This window comes from Chiloscyllium plagiosum, chromosome 11, assembly GCF_004010195.1.
Source record: "Chiloscyllium plagiosum isolate BGI_BamShark_2017 chromosome 11, ASM401019v2, whole genome shotgun sequence".
In the NCBI taxonomy this organism is placed as follows: Eukaryota; Metazoa; Chordata; class Chondrichthyes; order Orectolobiformes; family Hemiscylliidae; genus Chiloscyllium; species Chiloscyllium plagiosum.
This window is the reverse complement of record NC_057720.1, coordinates 69,507,037-69,533,921: the sequence shown is the minus strand read 5'-3', so window position 1 is coordinate 69,533,921 and position 26,885 is coordinate 69,507,037. Positions and strand designations below refer to the sequence as shown.

The following is a 26,885-nucleotide window of genomic DNA, read 5'->3' as shown; positions in this document are numbered from 1 at the left end:
TATCCCTAGTAGCCACACGCGCAGACGACAAGCAACATGAATTTGGCTGGGACAACACTACCATTATAGGGCAAGCGAAACAAAGGACAACCAGGGAATTCCTAGAAGCTTGGCACTCATCCACAAACTCCATCAACAAACACATAGACCTGGACCCAATATACCGGCCACTACAGCGGACAGCTGAAACTGACAACCGGAAGCGGCAAGGACAGGCCACTATAAATGCCGGAGGAAACACCACAGAAGCGCTTCACAGGAGGCTCCCAAGCACTGAGGATGTCACCTAGACAGGGGACGAAACGTTTGCAACAAAAACTTCCAGCTCGGCGAACAGAACCACAGCAACTTATATGTCATGCAATATGACAATGGTTCACCATAGAATTTTTGATTGATTTCAGAACAGAAATAGACTATTCAGCCAACTGTATTTGTGCTGTTTCTCAGAAAGAGCAGTTCACTTAACACCACTCCCTTGAATTTTCCCCAATGCCCTTGTGACTTGTCCTTTTCAAATAATCTTTCAAATGTACAACACAATATGGTCAACATGAGGACTTTATTGATGTGTGTGTTAGAGGTTGGATGATTCCGGGGCAGACTGGAACAAACATTGAGAGTAAGTCACCTCCTGACTCCCCAAAGCCTGCCCACCACCTACAAGGCACAAGGCACAACCCAGCCACTTGCCTGGATGGGTGCAGCTCCCACAACACTCAAGAAGCTTGACACCATCCTGGACAAACCGTCAGTTTGATTAGCATCACACCCATAAACATTAATTCCCACCACCATCAATGCTCAGTGGCAACATTGTGTACAACCACAAGATGCACTCCAGGATTTTACCAAGATTCCTTAAATGGTGCCATCCAAACCCATGACTATTTTCATCTCTAAGGACAAGGGCAGCAAATACATAGAAACATCCACTGACTCACTCACTGTCCTGACTTAGAAACAGATCACCATTCCTTCAGTGCCATTGAGTGTAAATCTTAAAACTCCCTCTCTTTTGGCATTGTGGGCGTATCTATACGAAAGGAACTGCATCAGTTCAAGAAGGCAACTCAGCACCTACTTCTCAAGGGCATCCTGAGATGAACAATAAATTCTGATCCAGGCAGGGATGCCCACATTTCATGACTGAATAAAAAGACTGTATTTCGAATCAAATATCCCCCTTTTTACACAGATGATGGCATGGATAATCGTGTACAGTTCCAGTGACCCAAGTTACCAAACATTTATGCCTCATGCCTTAGCAGTTTGTTACTTCCATCAGTTCTTGTGTATGAATTGCACAAATAATCCTTTAAGCATGTTGGTTTCTTAATAGTATACGTGCATGTTGCTGTCATTGGTTGGTCACTTGGGTCATTTTGTTCACCATGGAGTAGTGTTTCTATCTGGTTTCTTGTTACAGATGTAGCTGTTATCCGATTTCAGTGGTTGGATTGCTGTGGACCTCTGGATCTGATATTGATATACAATCTGTACAGTTGACACATTCACCTTTTTCTGATCAGCCACCTGCATTTGAAAAAAAGCAACCTCTAACTGGGTGCACGTAGCTGCAGTTGTAATGATATGTCTGGCTGTTCACATCCACCGTCTATGATCAAGGTGACAACTGCTCCATGCAGCTCATAATTTGCCATTTGGCCTGGCTTTTGTTGAGATTATTCAATGTTCACACCCTGACTAACTCTCCAATATCAACTCTAGCAATGGTTTAGCAGGCTTGTTGAAAAGAAAATTTGCTTTTCTACTATTTCACAACAATTTTTTTTAAACTCATCTGTTGCTTCTTCTAGTCTGGGTAGCTTTTCGCTATTAAAAGATTAGTTTGTTAGTTTGTGTGACATTAGTCTTTGTGTTCTCCTCCACTTGAGAATTGTCTTGTATACACCTGTTTGGGATTTGCTTTGGTTTCTTTATGATTCCATCTGGGATTTTTACTGCCACTTCCACCTTTCCAATTGGAGATAATGAGGAAATGATGTATGGTGTTGAATTTCCCAATCTTTCTTGAAGTGACTAAATTCTTCGCTCAGGAGTTGAGGACCATTGTTGCTTGTCATAATTTCTGGAATATTGTAACAGTTGAAGCATGCTTTTAGGAATTTGACAATCTTAGGGACAGTCACTGGTCCTCCTGCCACTCATCAAAATAGCAGTCTACAGTGACCAGATAATAGGTTCCTGCAAGAGTGCAGAGGATCACTCCCAGTTTCATCGTCTATCTGGAATACTGTGTACCATTAGCAGCTCTCTCATCTGTTTAGCTCAGTTCTCTTTACAAGTGTTGTGCTTGCTGGTGTGGACCATGCATGGATGCATTTTAGCACCTCACCTTTCAATTCCTTTGCGATAATGACTCCATTGCCTTTGCACAACATGTCATCCTGGGCTGTCAATTTATCTCCATATTCCTAGGATGTTGTTATAGAACAGATGTGTCCTTCATGCTCTCCAGCATTCTTTATGTCACTACTTCTTGCAACTGTTTGAGCTTTACATCTTGTTGGATAGTTTGTTTGATTTGAGAGAGGGGCTTATGGGTTATATACAGTTTCTCTGCTGCCTTTATAAATCCCAGAGCATGATGAGCTGCTGCTTCACAGTGAATGGGGAAGATTTCACATTTAGTTGTCATATCTTCCACTTTCATCATCAGGCAGCTGCTCTCACAGTGTGTCTACAGAATACATCAGCTTCCCTTGCTTGTACCTCACATCCAGATGTATCTCTGCAACTGGAATAACATTATTTAACGATGGTTTGGAGCAGATCATGGCAGCCTGAGGAAAATGCCTTGAAGTGGCTTGTGGTCAGACTTGACTGTCACTTTGTCTCTTCCAACTAGGTAATGGTTAAAATGTTCAGAAGCAAAGACAATGGTCAGGCATTCTTTCTCAATTCGGGCGTAATATTTTCCTGTTTGTGTTAGTGCCCTGGATGCAAATGGAACCAGTTGTCCTTGGTGCATTTTGGTTGCTTCAAGTCTAGTCTCTCTGGTGTCATGTTGTCGGGAGATTTCATTATTCACTGTATAGCATTTCAACACTGGCATTACCATCTCCAGTTGTTTCATTTAAGTGAATATTGCTTCTTGTTCTTTGCCTCAATACCACTGCACATCCTTAGCCAGGAGTTGGCTATTTTGCCAAACAGTTAACAAAGTGTTCCACTGCTTTTACATCCGTTAACCATCGCATTGCTGTTACAGCACTCTTTTTCAGAATCTGGCAAAAGAACTCCTAGTGTCAGAACAACATCTATGCACTCGGCTTCAGGCAACTTTGACTATAATTGTTTTCTTGTTCACCTTCATGGTCATCTTGCAAGCTCTACCAAGCAGTCCAAGTGGATTTTGATTGTGGTCAGCAATGGCTTCTTCCATTTGTGTTTTAGCATCCATAAACCAGCAAATCATCCACTCCTGCTTTCATCCAAGATCACTAACTATCCAACATTGACTCCATTGGCATTCTTTTGGAATAGTGGGAATGCCAAATGGTATTGTCCAGATGACACCCAAAATGTGGTTAGAAAGCTGCTGCTTTCATCAGCTTCACTTACCCTTAACCATCCTTCATATGTAGGGTGGTGAAAATTATTACCTTTACAAGTCATGGCAAAATTTCTTCAATGGTTGGCGTTGTGTTGTGAAATCTCTTCAGGGCTTTATTTACATTCTACTGTTCAATGCATACTTTCAGCTTCCTTGTTTCACTGCTACCATGCTGCTAATCCATTCTGGAGGAGTTGCCACTTTCTTTATTATCCACTTCTTTTCCAGCACTTCAATAAAGTTCTTCAGGCTGGCCCTGAGGGCAGCTGGAACTCTCCTCAGCAGATGCTGAATCAGTCTTACACTCTCATCTGCTTTGAGATGATATTCTCCTGGAAGACAGCCGTCCCCTGTGAAAACAGCACTATAATCATCTCGGATGGTTTATTGTGATCTGAAATTTTGCAAATCTCACTTGGCATGTCAAGGGTTACGAGCCCACGCTTTAGACTGGCTGCACTGGTGGCACTTATATGCCATTTATAATCCAGACTCCAAATCCTCCTTCATGTTAATGAAAAGCTCTCTCAACGTGAGTATAATGCCATCATTTGGCCTTAACCTTACTTTCAAGGACTCCATTTTTACATTCCCATGTTGAGCCACTTTGCACAGCTCTATGCTGGCCATGGTTTTGCATGAAAAAAATGAGGTTTATCTGACATTTTGCACCGACCTGTCCTATTTCTACAGGTCTCATTCCTAGAGTCTTAAACCATGTTCTACCAACTGATTTGACTGAAAAAACCTGTTATATCGTATATAGTGATTCATCAGAATCTTCAGCCAATATCTCTCCACTGACCATCTGTAGTTGCCTATTGTGCTTCTTTTTAGCCATACATTTGTGTGTAAAATGATTCCAATTCTTACAGTTAGAACATGCTGGACATGACTTCTCTTTTGCAAAATTTGTATTCTGCCTTTTCTCTGTAATAGTGTGCTCCACATGCCTCAAGTATTGGTCAGCATAATGCAAGACCAAGGCTGTTCTGCCATGAATATGCTCAGGGTGTGAATTCACAATCTCAGCACTACTGTACAGGTCAATCACACTCCTGAGTGTAAGTTAGTCTTCCCTCTGTTGGCATGCTTTCACTTTTGAAACCATTATTCCTCATACAATCCTGTTTCTAATTAGCTTATCTTTTCATTGCGTGAATTAATAGACTTGTGTAAGCTGTGTTCATGATGTAATGTACTGTTCAATGAAGTTTTTTCACTTGGTTCCCTAGTTTTGAACATGCAGCAATCATATGTAATGTTCACTTGAGACTCAAAATGTGCTCTCAAAGCTTTTAAAATTTCTGCAATGTGTTTCTTTCTCTGCACTTCAGAGCAATGTTGGGTGGAATATGTTTTGAGAGAGTCTTTTCCCAGAAGTGTTGGAAAGTGGACCAACTTGTCCCGGTTTGTTTAACAAAATTGTAAATAATGCATAATTCTGCAATTGTTCATGGAAAAATTCCAAATTTTGCCTTATATCCCCAAGTCATTTGACTAGGAGCTGTTCGGGGAAAAGCTGCAGCCATTTTCAATGTGCAAGGTTCTCATTGCTTTCTAATCTTTGCTTTCTTCAACGGCAGCTCAAAGCTCTGCAACTATGCTTCTTATTTCAGTTAGAGACCACTTCTGACACCATGTTTCAAGTGTACATACAAGGACGAACTGAAGTGAAGTTTAAAATTACTGCCTACAAGATGTGTCATAGGAGAATCATAGAATAGATTACAGTATGGAAGCAGGCCAATCGGCCCATCGAGTCCACACCACTGATATGAACAGCATCCCACCCAGAGCCATCACCCTACCCCATCCCTGTAACCCTGCATTTCCCATGGCTAACCCACCTAGCCTGCACATCCCTGGACACTTTGGCAATTTAGCAAGGCTAATCCATCTAACCTGCACATCTTTGGACTGTGGGAGGAAACCGAAACATCCAAAGGAAACCCACACAGACATGGGGAGAATGTGCAAACTCCACACTGACAGTCGCCTGAGGCTGGAATCGAGCCTGGGTCCCTGGCGCTGTGAGGCAGCAGTGCTAACTGAGCCACTGTGTCGTCCATGTGCTCCCTTCATGGTAGAGGTCACATGACTACAGGCAGACCAGAACAGACATTTGTATATGACTAAATTTTAATCCAAAAAAGACAATAATCCAATTCCATTTTGAAAGCCTCAGCTGACACTGTCTCTACCATATTCTAAAACAGTAGATTCCAGATCCTAACAATTCACTGTGTGAATAGTTTTTCCTCTTGTCACCGTTCCTTCACCCCTGCTGCTGAACTCTTTCTAGCAGCCTGAAAATCAAAGCTGCACGGACAATATTCTTAAGTGGTTATGAGTTGGCAACGTAAGGGCCTTGATGGGGGTAAAGGATGGCCTCACCTGTCCCACTGTAAGATTGTACAGAGGTTAGGGTGGGTGCAAGGCTAATGGGAAGACCACTTGGAGAGTTTTACACAGCCTGTTCCCTCACCATTCACCCAGTCTGCAAAGCCACCAGCTAGAAAATGTAAACTTGTGCCTCATGAACATTTTCTCTCACCCTCTCTAATGCTTTCAATTCCTTCCTAAATGTTGATGCCAGAACTGGACCAAATCAGTATTTGACATAAGGTCAATGTAACCTTCTTACCCACATATTCCATGCCAGTATGCATAATGCCTAGGATACTGTATGCTTTATTATCTGCACTCTCAACCTGTCCTGGCACCTTCAATGATTTATACACGTATACATCTTACTCTCTCTGTTCCTAACATCCCTTCAGAATTGGACTCTTAAGTTTACAATGTGTCTTTGTGTTTTTCCAACAAAATAAAACCACTTCACACTTTTGGTGAAGAGTCACTGGACTCAAAACGTTAGCTTTGCTTTCTTCCCACAGATGCTGCCAGACCTGTTGAATCTGGCCAGCAGCTTCTGTTTTTGATTTACTTCCCACTTCCCTGCGTTAAATTTAATCTGCGACTTGCCTGCTTGTTCCACCAACCTGCCTATGTCCTTTTTAAGTCCTGTACTCTCCTACTCTTGGTTCATGATATTTCCAAGTTTTGCATCATCCACAATTGCTGCTATTGTGGCCTGTTCACCGAATCCTAAGGAACATCATCGCAAACCTGTTTTCAGGCTGAAGAACATCCATCAGTTTTAACAGTCACATCACTTTACCAATTTCATATCCATGTTATTAATATCTCTTTTATTGTGTGAGCTCTAACTTTACCCAAATGTCTGCTGTGCAGCTGAAAGTTTTATCACATCGAAAGTTCAAGCTGAAAGATGCCACACCGACAGAGTTATCCACATCAACCCTGTCTCTAATCTCACAAAAAAGCTCAAGCAACTTGTTTCAACATGATTTGCCCTGAACAAATTTGTGCTGGATTTTCTTCCCTCTGTCTCTGTTGGGCCTTGAACCCAGAACTTCTGGATCAGAGGTAAGGACACTACCACTGCACCCCAAGTGCCACACCAGAGGTTAGAAGAGTCATACATTCAAACAGCATAGAAACAGGCCCTTCAGCTCACCGTGTCAATGCCAACCAACAAACACCAAAGTATACTAATACCTTGGTCCATGGATGATTGCTTTTGAGGTCAGTTTTACTTCAATATACAAATTACAAAACTCCAGCCTACTGATGACTTGTTCCCCATATTTATGCATGTTCTTAATTAACTGCTCAGATATGTTAAGACATATGGCTCTGGTTTGTGAAGCTGGAACTTAAACGCCTGACTGAGAGGTAGGGACACTACCATTGTACCTCAAGAGCCCTTTCCCATCTTTATACAGACAGTTTTCACCCAATTATCCCCGAATTAACATAAAACCATTATCCATTTCCTAGTTCCAAATGGTTTCAGGTAACTCTATCAAATCCTACTAGATGATAACAAGTCTGCCTAATCCAATGCTACCTCCTTATCAATTTGGATGTCATGTGTCTGAACCAACTTCCATGACCTGGACACCATTGTCTTTCTTGTCAAGGAATTCACTCATTAGTGTTAACTGTCTAATGTTATAACAGAAAAAAAAGTCCAACACCTCAGAACTCTTATAGTACTTATAGTAATGTAAATTCTCTCAGCCTGATGTCAATGGGGTCAACATTTGAGGTGAATTTTTTGAAACCTTTGTCGATTTTCAGCCCCAATACATGGATATGTGTGTATTTAAGTACATATTATATATGCTGTGTGCATACATTTACATGCACTTGTGTTCTTGGACAACGTTTTGCAATAGGCACACAATGTCAACATAGTAAAAATAGAAAAAAAATTAAGCCTCGCATTAGTTAAAGTTAAGCCTGTGTTCTTTGCTTCATATGGTTAACGTCACAATGCACAGTTAGCTACCAACATGAAACAAGGCTGTGATTTGACACCCATAGTAAGTGAAAGAAAATGCAGTCTGCACAGTGAGTTAAATGCTCTACTGTACCTTACTGGAGGTCACTGGGCTCTGAGAACTGCAAGATAACTCTTCATCAGGTCCTCGCGGCAGGCTGGGGGTTGACAGCTGTCCTAAGGAAGAAGAAGAAAGAAGAAAAATTAGCCACAGCAAAGATCATTGTAATCTTATTAACAATCTAGGATTACAGTAAAATGTTATTCATGCTACTTATTAATTTAAAGGCATGGATTTACACTGTTGTGCAGTTCCCGGGATGTCAATCAATCTGGGGCGCTTCCCCTTTACAACGATTCATCATGTGCAATCCTAGAGATTCAATTCAATTATGGAAAGCCTCACAGCCCAGTCCCATCCCAGCTTCGCTCCATGGGTCACATTATCAGACACAATTAAGGTTAACATTTTGAACGAGATAAAATGATTTACAAATTAAGCAGAGAGCTTTGGATCGACTTCTTCAAGTGTTGTTTTGTCTATTACGTCATTGTTGCACTACTTTTACATTATACATTAACTAATTCACAAATTTTGAGAAGATAGCTTTACAATTTCCACCCAGCCTGCCTTTTTAATAACGTGGGTTCATGATGAAGCACATGTTCCAGGAATGGCATTTGTCTTCTCATATCTTTCCTTTTTAACTATTCATCTTGTAGGATCCCAAACATTGAGTTTTGAATTCAAGCTTTAGAGGCATCAGTTTGATCTCTACTATAATGTTCACATACAAACCACTGGGTAGATTTGGAGTCAATAGGTATATCTTTGAACTCAGAAGAACAACAGAACTTTCTAAACAACTCATCCATCATCATCTGAAATAATATTGAGTTTGTTGAGTGTCAAATATGACACCAAGGTTGGGAACAGAGTAGTTCAATCTCAGGCACTTACCAAGGGAGGGATGATGCTTGTGGCTTTGAAATGGAATTTGTAGCAGGGAGTGAAGATAATGCCTTCCCAATGCCACCACCTTCTAATAGAATCCTTTTATAAGGTCCAAAATCTAACTCCCAAAATATAAATATATTGCCCAGTCATACAGAGTTCCATGCAATTCCACTAAATGAGCCTGTTAAGTAAATCAATGGACAGACAGGGAATCCAATAGAAACACACTGCATTGTTCCCTTCAGTTCAATCCTCCCCCACCCTACTGTACTCTCATTAGACTGTACTCTCATTTAACTGCTTACGTTCTGCCAAACTTCTCTCCAATCTTTACCTGACAAAGATGCTGATTCTGATATTTATTCTTTCAAAAATGTAAAATTGCTCCAAAAGACATTATCAGTGGATTAATCTATACTAAGGACTGTGGTATACAAAGCAATATCATAACTTCTGTATGAATCATTGCTATTGTCAATGGGCTCTTAGAGTCATCAAACTTCAATCAGTATATGTGCAATTCCTAACAGATTTTGATCTTGAACAACAGCGTCCAGACACCCATTTGCAAAACACATGCCAACAGGGGAGCCTTTCAGAGTCATTGAGGTCTACAGCACAGAAAAAGGCCCTTCAGCCCGTCAATTCTGTATACAACAAAAATAACAAGCTATCTATTCAAATCCCATTTTCTAACACTTGGCACACAGCCTTGTATGCGTTGGCATCATAAGTATATATCTAATTACTTCTTAAATGTTACAGATGTGTCTGCCCCTCCCACACTTAAAGTCATCGAGTTCCAGGTTCCCACCACTGTTTGGGCAAAAGATTTTTTTCTTCACAACCCCTCTAAGCCTCCTGCCCCTTATCTTAAATCTATGCCCCTTGGTCCCTCCACCAAGGAGAAAAGTTCCTTCCTGTCGATCCATCTCAAACATGTCCCCCCTCATCTCCTCTCCTTCCAGAAAGCAACCCCAGTCTATCCAATCTCTTTTCGTAACTAAAACTCTCCAGCCCAGGCAACATCCAGGTAAATCTTCTCCATACCTCTCTAGTGTTATCACATCCCTCCTATCATGTGGATTCTAAAACTACACACAAAACCCTAGCTGTGGCCTAACCATCATTTTGTACAGAGTCAGCATAATCTCCTTCCTCTTTAACATTGTGCCTCTGCCACTAAAAGCAAATATCCATTTGCCTCCTTAACCACTTTATCTACATGTCCTGCCACCTTAAAGGACTGATGGTCATGCACACCAAGTTCCCTCTCATCTTCGGTGCTTCCCAGGGCCTCATTATTCATCATGTACTCCATGCCTTGTTTGTCCTGCCCAAGTCCATCACTTTACACTTATGTGGATTGAGTTCCATTTGCCCATCTACATCCTCCTGTAATGTAAGCCTGCCCTCCTCACTATTTAACATCCCACCAATTTTCATACTATAAACAAACTTACTGATCAATCCTCCTACATTCAAGTGTAAATCATTTGTACATACTACAAACTACAAGGATCCCAACAGTTATCCCTGAGGAATCCCACTGGACACAGGCTTCCAGTTAGAAAACACTCCTCAATCTTCAGCCTCTGCTTCCTGCAGCTCAGTCAATTCTGGATCCAATTTGCCAAATGTCTTTGGATCCCCTGGGTTCTTAGCTTTGCTATCAGTTTCCCATGTGGTATCTTTGCAAAAAGCCTTGCAGATGTCCGAGTAGACTACATTAATAGCACTGCCCTCATCTACACACCTGGTCACCTCCTTAAACATTCAATCAAGTTGGTCAGACATGGTCTCCCTCAATAAAACCACGCTGACTGATCTTGATTAATTCCTGCCTCCTAAGTGCAGGCTAATTCTTTTGCTCAGAATTGCTTCCAATCGTTTCCCCAATTCTGACTGACTGGCCTGTAGTTTCCTGATCTATCACTTGTTCCCTTCTTGAATAATAGTACCGTATCGCTTATCCTCCAGTCCCCTGGCACCTCTTCTGTGACCATAGAGGAACTGAAAATTATTGCCAGTGTCCCTGCTATTTCCTCCCTTGCCTCACTTGACAAGAGACATTTCATTTAGCCCAGAAGATTTATCTACTTTCAAGGCTGCTACTCAGTATCTCCCCTCTGTCTATGATAACTTCTTTAAGAGTATCACAGCCCCTCTCCTTGATGTCCATAGCCATTTCATCCCTCTCACTAGTGAACACCAGCATGAAGTATTCATTTTGAACCTGACCTTCGTGCTCCGGCTCCACGCATTGATTTTCACTGTGGGCCTTAATGAGCCCTGCCCTTTCTCTAGTTATCCTTTTATCATTAATATACTTGCAAAATTATGGAGAAAGTTCCTTTATTTTACCTGCCATTATTCCTTCTTACCCCTTTTTGCTCTCCTAATTTCCTTTTTAAACTGACCCCTTGCACATTCTGTGCTCCTCTAGGGCTTGTGCTGTTTGAGCCCTCAGTATCTGCCATAAGCCTCCCTCTTCCTCTTTGTCCAATTCCGTATGTCCCTTGATATCCAGGATTTGCATGTTTTGGTCTCACCTTTTATCTGTATCAGAACATGTTGGCCCTATACGCTCCCTATTTCCTTCCTGAATGCATCCGAAATTCTTGGCGACAGATATACCTAGAAGTATCATTTATCGATTCCACTCTGGCCAAAGCATACCTGATATTATTGAAATCAGCCTTTGCTCATTTAGAACTTTGATCTCTGTCCCTTCCTTAAATCTAGCAGAGTTGTGATCACTGTCTGCAAAATGCTCCTCCACTGATACTTAAACCACTCATTACCTCAAATTAAGTCCACAACCACCCTCTCTTCTATAGGGCCTTCTACATACAGGCTCGAGAGAGCGCTCCTGGAGCAGGTTTAAAAATTCTGCTTTCTCTAAATCTCTCACACTATGACTACTGCAGTTAATGATGTTGAAATCCCAGATTATCACTATATACATCTCTGAACTTTGCCTACATATCTGCTAATCTATTTCTCTCAGGCTGTTCGGGGGTTTATAGTACAACCGCAGCAATGTGATTGCTCCTTTTTAGATTTTAATTTCTAGCCAAATGGCTTCATTTGAGGACCTTCCAAGATGTCATCCCTGCTTATTGCTAAACTTGAATCCCTGATCAATATTGCAACACCCTCTCCTCTATTAACTCTTTCTCTGTCTTATCTGAAGACAGTGTCCTGGAATACTGAGCTGCCAATCCTGCCCTTCTCTCAACCCATGATTCCATGATAGCAGTGACATCACTCCTCCTACCCCCATGTCTTATGTCAAACAAAAGTAACAAAACATTACCATTTTGGGCCCTGTTTATTTCTAGCAGAATAATCTCAGTGTAATGCAAGGAATCTTTGTCATCAATAAAATTTTGTCACAAAAATAGCACTTGCCTTCTTTTGAATTATAATCTGCCCCATTGACTTGGCTTGGAAGAGAAGTCATACTTTGATAATAACATAACTTTAAAGAAAACATTCACAATATTTAATTTTCCAACCATAGCAACACAATGTGTTCATAATATTTCTGAATTAGTAAAACGGGAACTCCTTTTTGTTTTCTTATTTGCCACATTTCAATGTTGGGAAGTTGAAAATTGCAGGGAAAAATTGAGCCGTGCAGGGAGCAGTACCTGGAATCCTGTGTACTTGGAATCCTGAAGTCATTTATTTGCAGCATAAAATAAACCAGACGTAACACTGGAAGTTGATGTAACCAGCTGGAAATAGCAGTTCACATCTTGTGCACTTTGTTTAAGCCATCTGGACGTTCCATTGTATTTGGTCAACACTGACTATCAATGTGTGACAGTTGATACATGTTTAGTTCAGGCAAACCACTGCAGCCTACTCCTGGTTCTACATGCTTAGGTTTTTCAGCATTTTGTGGAAATTTCTGTCAAATATTTGCAACGGCGTTGTCTATATCCTTTGTGGCTGCCCTCCAAATTCCTTGGGCATTTTTATCTGAGCAGGGTTCTGCTTTAGTGCTTTACAGGTTGTGAAAACTATGCCAAAGTTCTTGCAGGCAGCTGGGTGAGCATCAGCTGACAGGAATGATTTTTCAATATGTAGTACAGATTAAAGAGAAGGGCTCATCCTGTGAGAATCAGAGTTGCGTACATTTGACAAGAAACCCATTGAACAATCACGCCACATGAAAGAAATTGCACAATTGCTGTTTGATGTTCTTCTGTCCCAGCAGCATGGAGATCTGACATTACCTACGGAAGCACTTTCTGGTAACTGCACAGAAATATTGCTACATTTGGGGCTTTTTAGCATACCTGTACCCCTATTAGATTTAGACAAAATGAACCTGATTACTACCTTTATTTAGTACTATTTTGGTCAACAATTCCTTACCAGCTTCAAAAGACTTGCAAACTCTGCTTGTTTAATATAAACATGAAGTGTTGTAGTTCACCCTGAGCACTAAGAAAAAAAAGTCACCTGGTATTGTCCCCATTTGCACTGTTTATCATGGGAGGATGATTATGCTTGCCACTACTAACTGACCTTCTGTACTATATATTTCAGTAATAACGGGAATAGGGTTACTAATCCTCCTTAAGATTACTGTTGTAAATGGCCAGGAGAGCAATCAGAGGGTCACCAAAAGATGTTATGCTTTTTCAACTTTCTTCAAACCTGTCTGTTTATTCAATATACTAAATATTGGAGATTTTAGGAGAAAAAAGGCAGAACAGTTGTAGGTGAAAGACTACATATTTCCTCCAATAATATGTCCCAACCAGAATTAGCAACCTTACTGCTGGGATGGGAGAGGGGGCACTGTACTGGATGTTTTACAAGAGGAAGACTGGATAGTCAGTTAGTCAGAGGGAAATGGGTCTGAGTGGGTTACTCTTCGGAGGGTTGGTGTGGACTTGTTGGGCCAAAGGGCCTGTTTCCACACTGTAGGGAAGATCCTAGATTGAGTCCTCAAACTTGTTTATAATAGAGCACTCTGTATTCACACTGGCATGAAGCCAATTTCCAAATAGTTGCATTTTGAAAGCCAGTATTATTCCAGATGGCACAATTAGGCAAGGTTACATATCAATTCCATTTCAGATTCACTCCTGCATAATCAATCTGGTACTGATTTAATGACATGGTTAACTCTTCAAGCTTTGCAATAGACAATTGTGTAATGAAGACAAGCAGTCAGATCAGACCTCCATCTGTATTGTGTAGTCTAGAAAAGCTAAAAGTCATTCCAAAACCTTGTCAATAATAGACCCTCAGACTAAAAAGCCAGTTAAACATGAACAGTTACGAGAAATTACCTATGCAATAACATTTAAAATTACTGCAAATCTAATTATTCAAAATTAACTTGATACACTTAGACTTTTATCATTCATTTCCCCATGATGTCAAGTTCCTGCTCATTGATTCAATGATACAGGGGAAAGACAAATCTCAGGGACATGCCACAAACAGTTTCCTTAGGTATGATTTGAATTTATGCAATTCAGAATTGATCTTTGAGAAACAGCAAAAGAAAGTCATAATTTTTTACACTGCGGTAATTTACATGTGTTTTAGGTCACAGTGAATAGAAATTTTGGTGAGGGTCCAGAAATTGTACGGGGATGAAAGGCTTATGTCAGTTGGAAAAACAGTAGAGAAACACAGATTGACCTTGTTGTGAATAAGACATTAAGAGAAATTCAGAAGAGACATTGAAAATTGAGAGGTATGGATAGATGGCATATGAAGATACTATTTCCACTTGCAAAAGGATTGGTTCACAGAGAATCTAGGTTTAAGACTACTGGATCTAGAAGCTAGCAAGAATTTATATCATGTAGAGTTGAAATAATGTGAAAATCACTGCCTGGTCGCATTGAATCTGCTTCTACCACCCACATCTTCAAAAAGATATATGTACTCAAATGCAATAATGTCTGAGTCATCAGGAAACATTACCAGAGTAGAACCAATTGGCTAACTCTAAAGAACCTGTGTTGTACAGTACAATGATTCTACAGAAACAATACAAGTTTAGTTTTCAACCATAGGAATGGCTTTGCTTGCTGCAGTTTGGATGCTGTAATATGTTTTTGGAAAGGCAGTGGTCTATAAGAAGAGAAAAATGTGACCTTGCTGTTCTTTTACAGTTTTCTATTATATCACATTTACAATGTGACAGAGGTAGTGGAGTGGGTGGTGTCAGATTATAAAGTCAATGAGGCATTTTAGCCCTCTCTGGCCTGCTAACTGGAGGCAACCACCATGACCTGGTCAGGCTTCACCTCAACAGTATCAGGAGGAGGGATCTGCGTGCCATTGGGAAAATTCTGGTCACTGTCCTAAATGGGTAATTTAATAAGCTTAATTGCTACACCCATCATTGTTAGCAGCCATGATCCCTCCTTCAAAATTGCACAGAATTAGAACAATGATGATAAGTTGATGTGGCAGCCAATATCAGAAAACTGCTAGCATGCCCACTTCTGGTTCTGTCTTTGAATATACATGAAATGAGCCCCTTGTCTCTCACATGCACTGCAATGTTTCGGTGATTAAAGGAAATGTTTTGCATATAATCATTTTCAACATATGAATAAAGTTTCACAGAATCAGAGTTTGATAAACCCTGCATTATATTAAATAAGGTTATATTAAATTTTGGAAAAAAAATGTTGCAACAACAGACCCTGCTACTTGTGATCAGAACTATTATATTAACAGAGCTGTTTATTCAGGACTGTACTTGTGTCCTGTATTCCTCTGGTGCAAAGGAAATGTTTTTAAATTTTACAGGTTAACAAGGAAGTACAAAGGACAAGAGAAAAAAAATGCATAATTTTTGTAATGCTTAAATCATAATTAATGCTTTCAACAGCATTCATTGTAATCTTTTATGTATTAATCTTTAAACCTTCTTTCAAATTGAGTAAGATCAGTAACCAAGAAAGAGTAAGTACATTGAAGCAAGTCATTAAGCAACTGCAGTAAGAAGCATTTTAAGCAATACAACTGAATCTATATGATGGCAAGTAAATACTTATAACAAATATTACATGATAATTTAAAGGCAAGTTGCTTTGTTACTCAGGGTAAAGGAATTAATGATATTTAAATTGTGAAGATAATAATTTTGCTGATGAAGTTGTTGTTTTCTCTGGTGCCCTATTCATTATGTAAAGTTAAAAAAAAATGTATTGTGAGTCTGTAGTACTCACATTCCTTAATGATCTCCTGCACCTGCTCATCTGGTACATTTTTAATTAACACTCTAAGGAGGTTTGTCAGTAGTAATCAAAAACATTGTCACTTATAAAGCTGTGGCAAAAAATCAATAGTTTTTCATCAGAAAAGGTTATTTCTGGCATAAGTGAACCATTTAATTGCTTCATTCCAATAAACAAAACTGCACATTTTAATGACTTGATTCTATGAATCAATACAGCCATACATTTTATTAAGCAGCAACATGTGGGAAGATATTTTGAGTCCTACCAATCAAGGCAGAAGCATTTTCCTTAGTTTCATTTCCTTGGTAACTGCAATAAGTTTCAAAACCTACACAGGTCCATGATTTATACATAGGAATTGACCCCCATGGCAGTAACACAGTGATGGGTGACTGGTTTTCAACAGTAAGCTACTGGCACTTGACAAAGTGCCTGGAGCAGAATGAATTCACTTCTTTTTTCCTCACTCATCAACAGGCTCTGCCCTGACCCCCTCGGCCTGACTGATGTGACAGGGCCTTGTCCTTTTCAACTAAGAGAAACCTGCTGCCACAGTTTATTTTTCCGACACACTCCAGGTTCACTTTCCATTCACCTTCTTTAAAAATTGGAACATGGAACATGAAAGGATTTTCAAAGCGAGCATAACATTTACGTGTAGTTCAGAAACCATGACACTGAGGTGCAACTTCTGACAAAAAAATAAAGAAGAGCATTAACTTTCAATTCTCCTACAGGCATTGCTTCACAGCTCATGGCTATTGCTTTTTCAATTTCTCCCCAGAGAGCCAGGAGTTATTACCCCTGTCGATGGAGGAGAAAGGGATGTTATTCCCCTGTCACCCACCCAACTCTGGCATATTCCCTTCTCTGATCTATAGCCTTCCATAGCAAAAAAAGTGTCTGACATGCTGTTAGTTCTCAACTATGTCAGATTCATCTACCTGCACCAATGGAATTATTTTCCAGGGCTAGAGTGACAATGTCACAAGAGTCAGATAAGAAAAGAATTTCAAAACAAATACAGGGTGGGAGAGACACCAGGTATAATGAGGCAATCGCAAAGAGTGCATATTTGAAACTGAAGCATGGGTTTAATTATTCACCAAAGATACAATAAACCAAACAACCTCCTGTGTCATGTACAAGTCTACAAGTCTTTTAGACTTATCTCGTCTGTGATAAAAGTGTATAAATTACAGACAGCATTTTAGATTTGAACCAAAGAAAGTAGCACTGATAATTTTGATTTGTTTTTGACTGGCAGTAGAATAAAGTATTTTCCTGGGATGAATGAATGTACTTTATATTGTGCCTCCAAACTATGGATTTTTCTCTGCAATGATAATCATGCCACATCTTTTAAATGCTTATACGTACACAGATTACATCTCAAATTCTCCACCTATTTTGAAGATTCTCTTTCCTGGTGGATTTAACAGAGTTGCATATAAATATGCTCATCTGTGAGTAAATACATATTCTGTTAATTTTTTTCTTGCCACTTGGAAACAAATATTTTGACTCTTCAGTCTGCAAAATTAGAAAACCACAAAGCATATATAAAGACATGTAATGTGGAAACTCTGCAAGCTTTGAATTACATCAAATTAATATTGTTGTATCTCCGAAAGCCTGGCATTTTCATTTGGTTTACTCAGTGCATCCTATAAATAAATGGTCCATTTCCAAAACTTCATTATTAGATTTGACAAAATATGCATACATAGTAATTATACATCATGTCGCAAATTGATATTTGGTATTCCAAATAAAAATAGCAGACTGCACACTGCTCCACAAGATATTGGCTTTGCTGGCAAAGCGTTTATGTCAATAGGTTTGTGCATTTTCCTGCAGGTTTTGGAAATATTTAACAGGTCTGCAAGTATTAATTTTCATTTTACCAATTGCAGAAATCCCACATTTTTCTGTGCTAAAAATTACTGCATCGTTACACGTTAATTTTTATGCTTGGACATAAACACATACGGTAAGTGCCTTTCTACAAAGAATAGGACACGTACTGGAAATGGAGTGAATGTGGCAACACTGAATACATAGTGGTCATGACACACTTTATTTACTGTAACTGAGCTGCAATTAATGCCAGAATCAGAGAGCACCAGCTGTTAAATGGTTGACAAAGAGGGGAAGTTTAAAGCTAGCTTCGGCTTAAATTTAACAGTCCCCTTAGGAAACCGAATCTGAGGTCAAACTTTTTTTTTCTTCTCAAACTGTATTGTTTTTTTTGTGGTACATGTCATTCCTGGGGATTCTTCTAAATTAAACTTCACCCAGGGCGTATTCTCACGGAATCAGCAACCAGTGTCATGCTACTGTATTTTTCTTTACAATGGAGTACGCTTTAATCAAATACATTCAATTCAATACATCTCTGCTGCTGCATCTATTTTACACTCTGAAGTCTAAGCATAAATACCTGTGATGCGCAGTTAAACATTTTTTAAAAATCCAGTGAGAAGTAGACGTTTTGCCAAATTCTATTAAAAGATCATGTGCAATCTGCAGGGTTTGGCACTCCTTTCAGCCTACTTTTTAAGCCTTCAAATATTGAATAACCACATGGGAAACCTCAAATAACACAAATCAGTATGAAACTTTTGCTGGTCTCACTTCTCAAGATAATCAAGCAAACCTCCACGATATTAATCTAATGTACCAATCTACATTATTCAGCCCCGTTTGCGAGTGCTATCATCTATTGGATGGGGCATGTCGAAGCTGAGGTTGTGTCAGTTTGTTCAGTGTTTCAGATTGCCCTTAAAGATCCCGTGTCACTATCTAAATAGGAACAAGGAGTTCTCCATTTTCCTGCATTGCACTCCTTCATCACTCAACCCCACAAAGAAAGAGGAGTTAGGTGTTTACTTAATTGTAGTGCCTTGCTATGTATAAAATGGATACTGTATTTACCTGTAAAACAAGAATTATGGAAGTTAAACAGATGGCGTCTGAATGATGTGATAAAGTGCTGTCTAAATGATGCTCTCTCTTTGATTCGTTAACCCAACACAGAATTTCCATAGCACCATACAACACTGATGGGATAGTTGATCATCTATGCTTAAGCTTACAATTTGCAATTTCATTCTGAACCAGGTCTTCATTAATCTCCTTTAAAAGAGCTGATCGGCATAAAGTAACCACTCTTTTGTTTTAGGAATTAGCTCAGTATGTCCACAGACACTGAGGAAGGAAATATGTTCCAATCTCAGGTTTCAGTTGAAGCTGATCAATGTTATGCCTAGGTCTTCTATTTATACCAACATTGCGAAGTTAAATAATCTCTCTATTAAATCTACATTGCTCACTTTATCTTTAAAGACCTGGATCACGTTCTCACTCAATTTTCTTCTTTTGCTGACAAAAATAAATTCAAGGACGTCTCCTAAAGAAATATAGGTTTAAATCCTGAGATTATCCTGCCCTTTCTCACTGAAAAAAATAAGAAATAGAGAGAACTGGCATTTATAAAGTACCTTTTCTGATCCTAGTCATCTCAAAGTACCTACCAATCAATAATGTACTAGTTAGGTTATGTTTGCAACAAAATTTTAAAGGTAGTCACTTACATCTGGATATACCAAAACAGGGCCTGATTTAATGCAGATCTGATCCACTTCCAAAGCCTTTAAAATGGCGGCTGGGATATTGAGAGAGAGGGTTCTGCCTTTATTTCTGTCATATCCAATTTTAACCAGCAAGGGGAACGTACAGGGGGTGAATCACACAGGCAGGAAGTCCAATTTGAGCAGGACCATTTTAAATTTGTGTTGAGTTCAAACTGATAATATTTTCACTGATCCTAGAGCCTTTATTCACTGTTTGGAGTCATGAGTTGATAAAGGAGATTTAAATGCCCTTGAAGAGCTGATAAGGTCTGTTTGAGCATAATGAACTTATTTAAATCTACGCCCTTTAAAAATGAAAGGAATTGAGTGCAGCTGTCAATTAGAGTTAAAAAGAAACACATTGTGACATTACATTGATTGACACGCCATCTGGTATAATGTGGAAAAAATACATAATCCATTCTCGCAATTTTCCCATGCATTGTTGTTCGACTTTCAATCATTATGAATTCTTGGCTGAGTTTCAAAAGGTTCAAAATTAGTTACCTCAGCAAGGAGGCGGAGTTTACACTTTGACCATTTTAAAAGACTAGTCATGGATTTGCTGTCTTTAGTGTGGTTATTGAATAGAAGTTTGTTTCCAGGGCTCTTGTGGTGCACTGTTAGTGTCTCTACCTCTAACTCAGGACACCCAGGTTCAAGTCCCACCTGCTCCAGAGGTATGTAATCTCTGATCAGGGTGGATTAAAAACTTCAGAAATTTGTTGCATTATACAATGTATTGGCCACTTGATGTGATTTAAATCATTGAATATATTTCACGAATGAGGTTTTTTTTACATCAAGTATGTTTGAGTGAGAGCTCTTTGAAGCCTTTTTCATTTCCATGTGTCTCCTGATGCCTGCCTGAAGCTGGTATATTTGAATGGCAATAGAAGCTGGCATATGGACTGCAAGGTGACACAGAAGTGCCTTGTGAGTGGATTGAGGTGAGGGCAAGAGGGTCTAACAGGCTTTTATAAAACTGTGTTGAAGTATCAGAGAACAGGGTCCAGCCTTTTAATCAGCCCACCTTGGCACCTGTCCACCTCTGAACTGCCTCTGGAGGCAGCAGACTTGGCTCAATCAGACCCTTATATTGCTGATGCAAAAACCCATGTGTCCAGAGGTCATTTCCATGTACCCATCAAGTCAGGAGATTTTCTGACTTGAGCTTCTAGACTTCCTGGCAAAAATTGTCAGAGCAAGATGGACCCCACATTACCTAATGCAATGAAAATGTTGAAAATAGTTTTTCCGGTAAAATATAAACAAATATCATGGAACAGGGAGAAAGTGAGTACTGCAGATGCTGGAGATCAGATGTGTGGTGCTGGAAAAGTACAGCCAGTCAGACAGTATCCGAGGAATAGGAGAGTTGACATTTCAAGCATAAGCTATTCATCTGGAATTATGAAAGGCTTATGCTCAAAACGTTGACTCTCCAGATCTTTGGATGCTGCCTGACTGGCTGTGATTTTCCAGCACCACACTTTTTGACAAATATCCTAGAATAGCCAAAACAAGAGAATCTGGGATTGTTCTTCTTTAAGCAGAGGTGGGATTTCATAGATGTGATCAGAAGTATAAAAGGATTAAATCAATTAATAATTTTATGAAATCTTTTAAATGAAAAGTTCTTTCCACAGATTTCAGACAGAATTCAGAAGGAAAAGGAGTAGAGTTTTTTTTTATAATTCAGAGATCCCCTGCCTGATAGGGTGAAGTGATCTCTTTACAATGGGAATTAGATCTTTACCCGAAAAAGAAAAAAGTCTGTGGAGAAAAAATAGGGGAGTGGGGATTATTAAATAGGTCTTGTGCCTTTCTGTGATCTATGATGCTATTTAACTCTTAGTATTTGATTAGCTGATACATATTTTCTCTAAGGAGTCAATAACCATACGGATCACAAAGTCTAGGCCAATAGTTCAATGTAATACTAAAGGAGCACTGCTCTGTTGGAGATGTCACTTTTCTGAGGTAACAATAACCAAGATCCTGCAGGTAAGACAGAGGCGTTATCCTGGCATCTAACTAATTATCTTAATCAATGTCACAAAATACAGTTTATCAACTAATCATGATCAAATTGTTGTTTCTGGGAATTTACAGTGTGTAAATTGGGAGCTCCATTTCCTATATTACAGCAGTAACTTGACTTCAAAATTGCTTAATCGGTTGTAAAACCCCTTTGGGTATCCTTTAGATCGTGATTCTTGTGATATAAATGCAGATCCTTCACATCTTTCAAAGCAATAGCAATAACTTGCATTTGATTAATAATCTGTTACTCTCGGTACTTCCTAACCCATCTATGAAATTAATGGAGACTGTCAACAACAATGCCGTATCTAATGTCAGAAGGTTCTGATTTGCTGTGTGTGTCACATTCCTGAACCAGGCCACATTGGGAGTAGCACAGAGCTGAAGACTGGCTTTTCTCAGAGAAGGAAGTGACCACTCACCACACTTGTGTCTCTCGTAATGGCCACTTCAAGTGTGGTCATGGAAAAAGGTCTGAGCAGTCAGCATATCGATGTTTTAGCTGGGAAACAGAGCATTGTGTGGAGAACCCAAATAAGGATAGGAAATGAGTTTCATATTTTATTTTTGTAAATACTCTATTTTCTCTCCACAACCTCTGATAGTAGTACATCTGTGTTAGAATACCACAGAGCCCCTCTAGCTGTACTGTCGCCTCATTATGCAATTTTTTTCACCGCTGATATAATTCAAAACACATTTAACATGCAGCTACATTGCTCAGGCAGCTTTATGCTGTGCATTGCAGTCTTAGAATTGGTTTCTTAAGGGAATTGATTAAACTCACATATGAACTAATGAAAAATCTCAGGTAATTGCCTTCCATACCATCATACATTTTAATAACTATAAGCATAATGATCTTTGATCTTCCCAAGAAACTCTATGACATATGGAATCAGACCTGTGTTATAAATGTTGGTGACTAGCTGGGACATATTGGTTTTGTGTCATAGGTGAACCTGGTCATTCAGAAATGAAGGCAGAAATTGCAGTGCCAAATACATGCATAAAACATGTCAAAACTCTATGACCTCAACAACAGGCATTTGCTGGGAGGAACATTTAACAACATTAATTCTCACTAATACAGCATGTTCAGAATACAAGACGTGATTTCATGTGGCGCATTCTGGAGGACCTAAGAGAGACATGTGTCACTTTTATAGGGAAGACCCAATCGAATGAAGCACCTCTCAGGGACTTAGTTCTGGGATCAGAAATCTCTCTCCTGACAGCTGGCTAGAGGTCAGCTATTCTTCATTTTTAGCAACATCACTAGTAATGTTGAAGACTTCGCCAGAGATCATCACTGGACCCTGGGAGTCACAAGTAAAGGTGGGGAATGGGAATCACAGGGAGGGCATCCTGGGATGGGAGGCCATTTTCAACACTTCATTTCTCCTTTCCCCTGCCCCCTGATGCCAGCTCCCTCGAGCAGGTACAGTATTCTTGACTACAGGGGACCTCATTGCTTAATGTAACTGAGTTTGCTGGGAGATGGCTGGGATGCACAGGATACCCGTACAACTTTCATTTAATTCCTAAGCCACAGGTAAATCCCTGGCTCTGAGATAAATGGTGGCAATTAATTCATTAACGGACCTAATTGTCACCCCAGTGCAAGCAGGTGGGTTTATCCCATTGGCCTGATTCCGTCTCTGTCTTAAACATAGGAGATTTATCTGACAAGCAGCCTCCCGCTGCATCTATTTAGGGCTGGCTTCCATGTTTTCCACTGCGACTGACTGCATTCAAGAGCACCCACAGTTTCTGGTTAACCCCAACAGGATCATTCAGATCTGCATTGCTCTAAAAATTTTAAAGTTGCAATATCACTTTAGTAGAACATTTATTTGTGTGTTGCTCCAAAAATGGCATTCCCGAATTAAAATTAGCCAACCGCTAGAAATACACAGAAAACAGAAAAAAAAATGAAAAGGTGTTCGTCCCCATAAATATTGCATCTTCAGAACACGCCAACTGATGGTGATAATAATACTATACATTTGTGCTGTAACTCCATTTGCTCGAAGATTTATCTAGGGAACAATGCAATAATCTTCCAACCCAGTGCAATTCTATGAAGACATGCTTAATTACAGGATTCTGTTTTAACTTTGTATTTTCCATGCAGCATTTGGTAGTCAGTAGTGAAGCCTTGTGCTCACCTCTTAACACAAAGTAAATCTCTCGATACATAAGGATTTCACTTCTATCACACTGCAGTGAAAGACAACAGACTGCAACATTCTTCACTGGGGACATCCCAGGCCAGAGCAGCTGTGATGTCATCAGGCTGCCAAACAACCAATCATATGGAAGGACTTTCACAGCCTCACAAACAGGAAGTTTAAAAGCAGGAACCTGGAGAAAATTAAAAGGCTAGAACATCCACATTGAGTGAATGGGAAGATACAAATACAAATTGAATGTAAGCTGGTGTTTAATCACTAATAGAGTGGTAATACTGTAGTGTGTCAAACGTTATCAATCACAGTGCTGTTGAAAAGCCAGTCACTTGGAATGGACCACTTTAGAACAGTGATGTGAGAGTAGAAATGTTCAATTCTCACAGTGAATACTAACTCTGGATCCACTTTGTAGCCTGTCAAAGCAAGGAGTGAGAGATCACTACCTTAGGATTTCCAAATTAAGCTGAACGTGCCCAATATGCTGAATTTGCATTCAGTTTTTGTTTGGGGGGTTGGGTAATGATACAGAATGCTACCCCTGCCTCTGCCCCAAAAGATCAGGCCTGGGTGTTCAAGCCTGGGTACTCTTCACCTGTCATTAATACTTCAGGCAATCTTGCAGCATTCCTTCACTGCCTGCCCACTTTACACAGCATTATATTCGGTCTGTATTCAGGTCGTTCCCCCACTGACGTAACATTGTACAACAACACAGGAACCCAATTCTATTGTACACAGAAGTGACAGGGAGAAGTTTAATATTGCCAAGTGGTTGACCCTGGCACAGCAGGAAGTAATCTTTCCACAGTACATTGTGAGATTTTTAATACTTGGAAGCAAATTACCATTCATATTCACATCATTAAAGTTCAAAGAACTGATTAAACACTAGAAAAGCTATTTATTTGCTATCACACATGGCCCCTTACTCTCAGTAGAAATAGTGTAATCTGGGAGCTAAAGCTGACCCAGTGAGGTAGGATGGAGTCACTGTCCAACCCTGAGACACCCCACCATTTTAACTTGCTTGGAGTAATCAAAGTGGGAAAGGGTGACCTAGAACAGATGAAACTGAGGAATCTTCAATCTCTATTGGTTTTATTTGCATTTACTATTACCGACTGCCAATAAAAGCTCATGTTAGGAATTGTTCGACTGCTTGCTTGTATGTGATGTACCCCTACCAGGCAATGACAAGCTGTGTCTCTCTGCTGAGTATTGGAAACAGGGTCGTGCTGACTTAGAGGGGGTTCAGGTAAGATGTAACCACGAGCAGGTAAACTACGTGATGTGGTGGTTAAATAGCAATGAGGGTGAGGGTGAGGGTGAGGGTGAGGGTGAGGGCGAGGGCGAGGGCGAGGGCGAGGGTGAGGGTGAGGGTGAGATGGAGTATGTGTGCTGTGGACAGTGTGCTTGCTGTACCATGATGTTGCCAGTGAGGGGCAACAGCAATTGCTGATGATTGTAAGGTTGCTGTACAGCCAGACAAAAGGAGGCATGGACACATGGGATGCCAATCTTTTGGCAGATATCCACTGAGTAGCAAGTTATTCTGGAAACAGAAAGCTGTGAGGTAGGGCTAGAATTGAAGTTAATGGATGCCTTGGGGCAGGATGGTTGTTAATGAGGTGAGTTTGTTAATTCACCGCGATAAAATGTGTTATGCCTCATGGAGGAAATCCCTCTTAAAATTAACTTGGACTTAGCCAAAAAATATGTAAGATTCAGACTTTCTTATGTTTGGTTTTATACTGTGCAGATGCTTACTGCATCTAAAAGCAGTTTAGATTAGATTACTTACAGTGTGGAAACAAGCCCTTTGGCCTAACAAGTCCACACCGACCCACAACCCACCCAGACCCATTCCCCTACACCTAACACTATGGGCAATTTAGTATGGCCAATTCACCTAACCTGCACATTTTTTTTGGATTGTGGGAGGAAACCCACGCAGACACAGGGAGAATATGCAAACTCCACACAGAGAGTTGCCTGAGGCGAGAATTGAACCCAGGTCTCTGGCACTGTGAGGTAGCAGTGCTAACCACTGTGCCACCATGCCACCCATTAGCAGGAATGCTGACTTTGTCCAGCCCAGTCCAACACCGGCAAATCTCGAAATGCTAACTTTGAATTTTTCTGCACAGGTGCTGCAGAACTCCTGAGTTTTTCCAGAAGTTAATTTAATTCATTTCTTATTAAAAAAAAAGGGAAACCTATGATTAGTCGGTCCGGGGGAAGGAAATCAGTTTCAGGACAGCTGAAGGTGAACCCTCTGCAGGCGCTTCACGTTGGTCACATTCGCTGAACTATCCCCCTTCCCAATACTCCCAGTTTAATTTTACAAATGAAAATGATTTTATTGTTACAACTACAAATACCTCAAAATACCTTTAGGGAAGTAAACACGTGGCTAAGGGATTGGTGTGGGAAAGAGGGATTCCACTTCATGGGGCATTGGCATCAGTTTTGGAACCGGGGGGATCTGTACCGTTGGGATGGTCTCCACCTGAACTGATCAGGTACCAATGTCCTAGCAAAGAGGATAAATAGGGTGGTCAGTAGGACTTTAAACTCCTGAGTTGGGGGGGAAGGGAAAGTGAAAGCAACAGGGAGTATGGAGTTAAATGGAAAGATAAGCGGCAAGATAGCATGTGTGCAGGCAGATTTCCTCCATGAGGCAGACTGGGAATGCAGCAAAAAGGAAGGATAACTTAGGACATCTTATGACTTCCAATATCTCTAATGATAAGAAAGTTAGCATTAAGGCACTTTACCTGAATGCTCATAGCATTCGTAACAAAGCAGACGAACTAATGGCACAGATCATCGTGAATGATTATGATGTGGTAGGCATCACAGAGACA

General features: G+C 40.1%; 1 protein-coding gene across 3 annotated transcripts in view; it reads right to left on the bottom strand.

The window, feature by feature from the left end:
• LOC122554545 (adhesion G-protein coupled receptor D2-like) overlaps positions 1-26,885 on the bottom strand; it is a 292,263-nt gene that overhangs the window by 86,573 nt on the left and 178,805 nt on the right. For all 3 annotated transcript variants that reach the window (XM_043699744.1, XM_043699743.1, XM_043699745.1), the window contains one exon: positions 8,047-8,129. In XM_043699744.1, the coding sequence (XP_043555679.1) occupies positions 8,047-8,129 (83 nt within the window). The remainder of the gene's footprint in view (positions 1-8,046; positions 8,130-26,885) is intronic.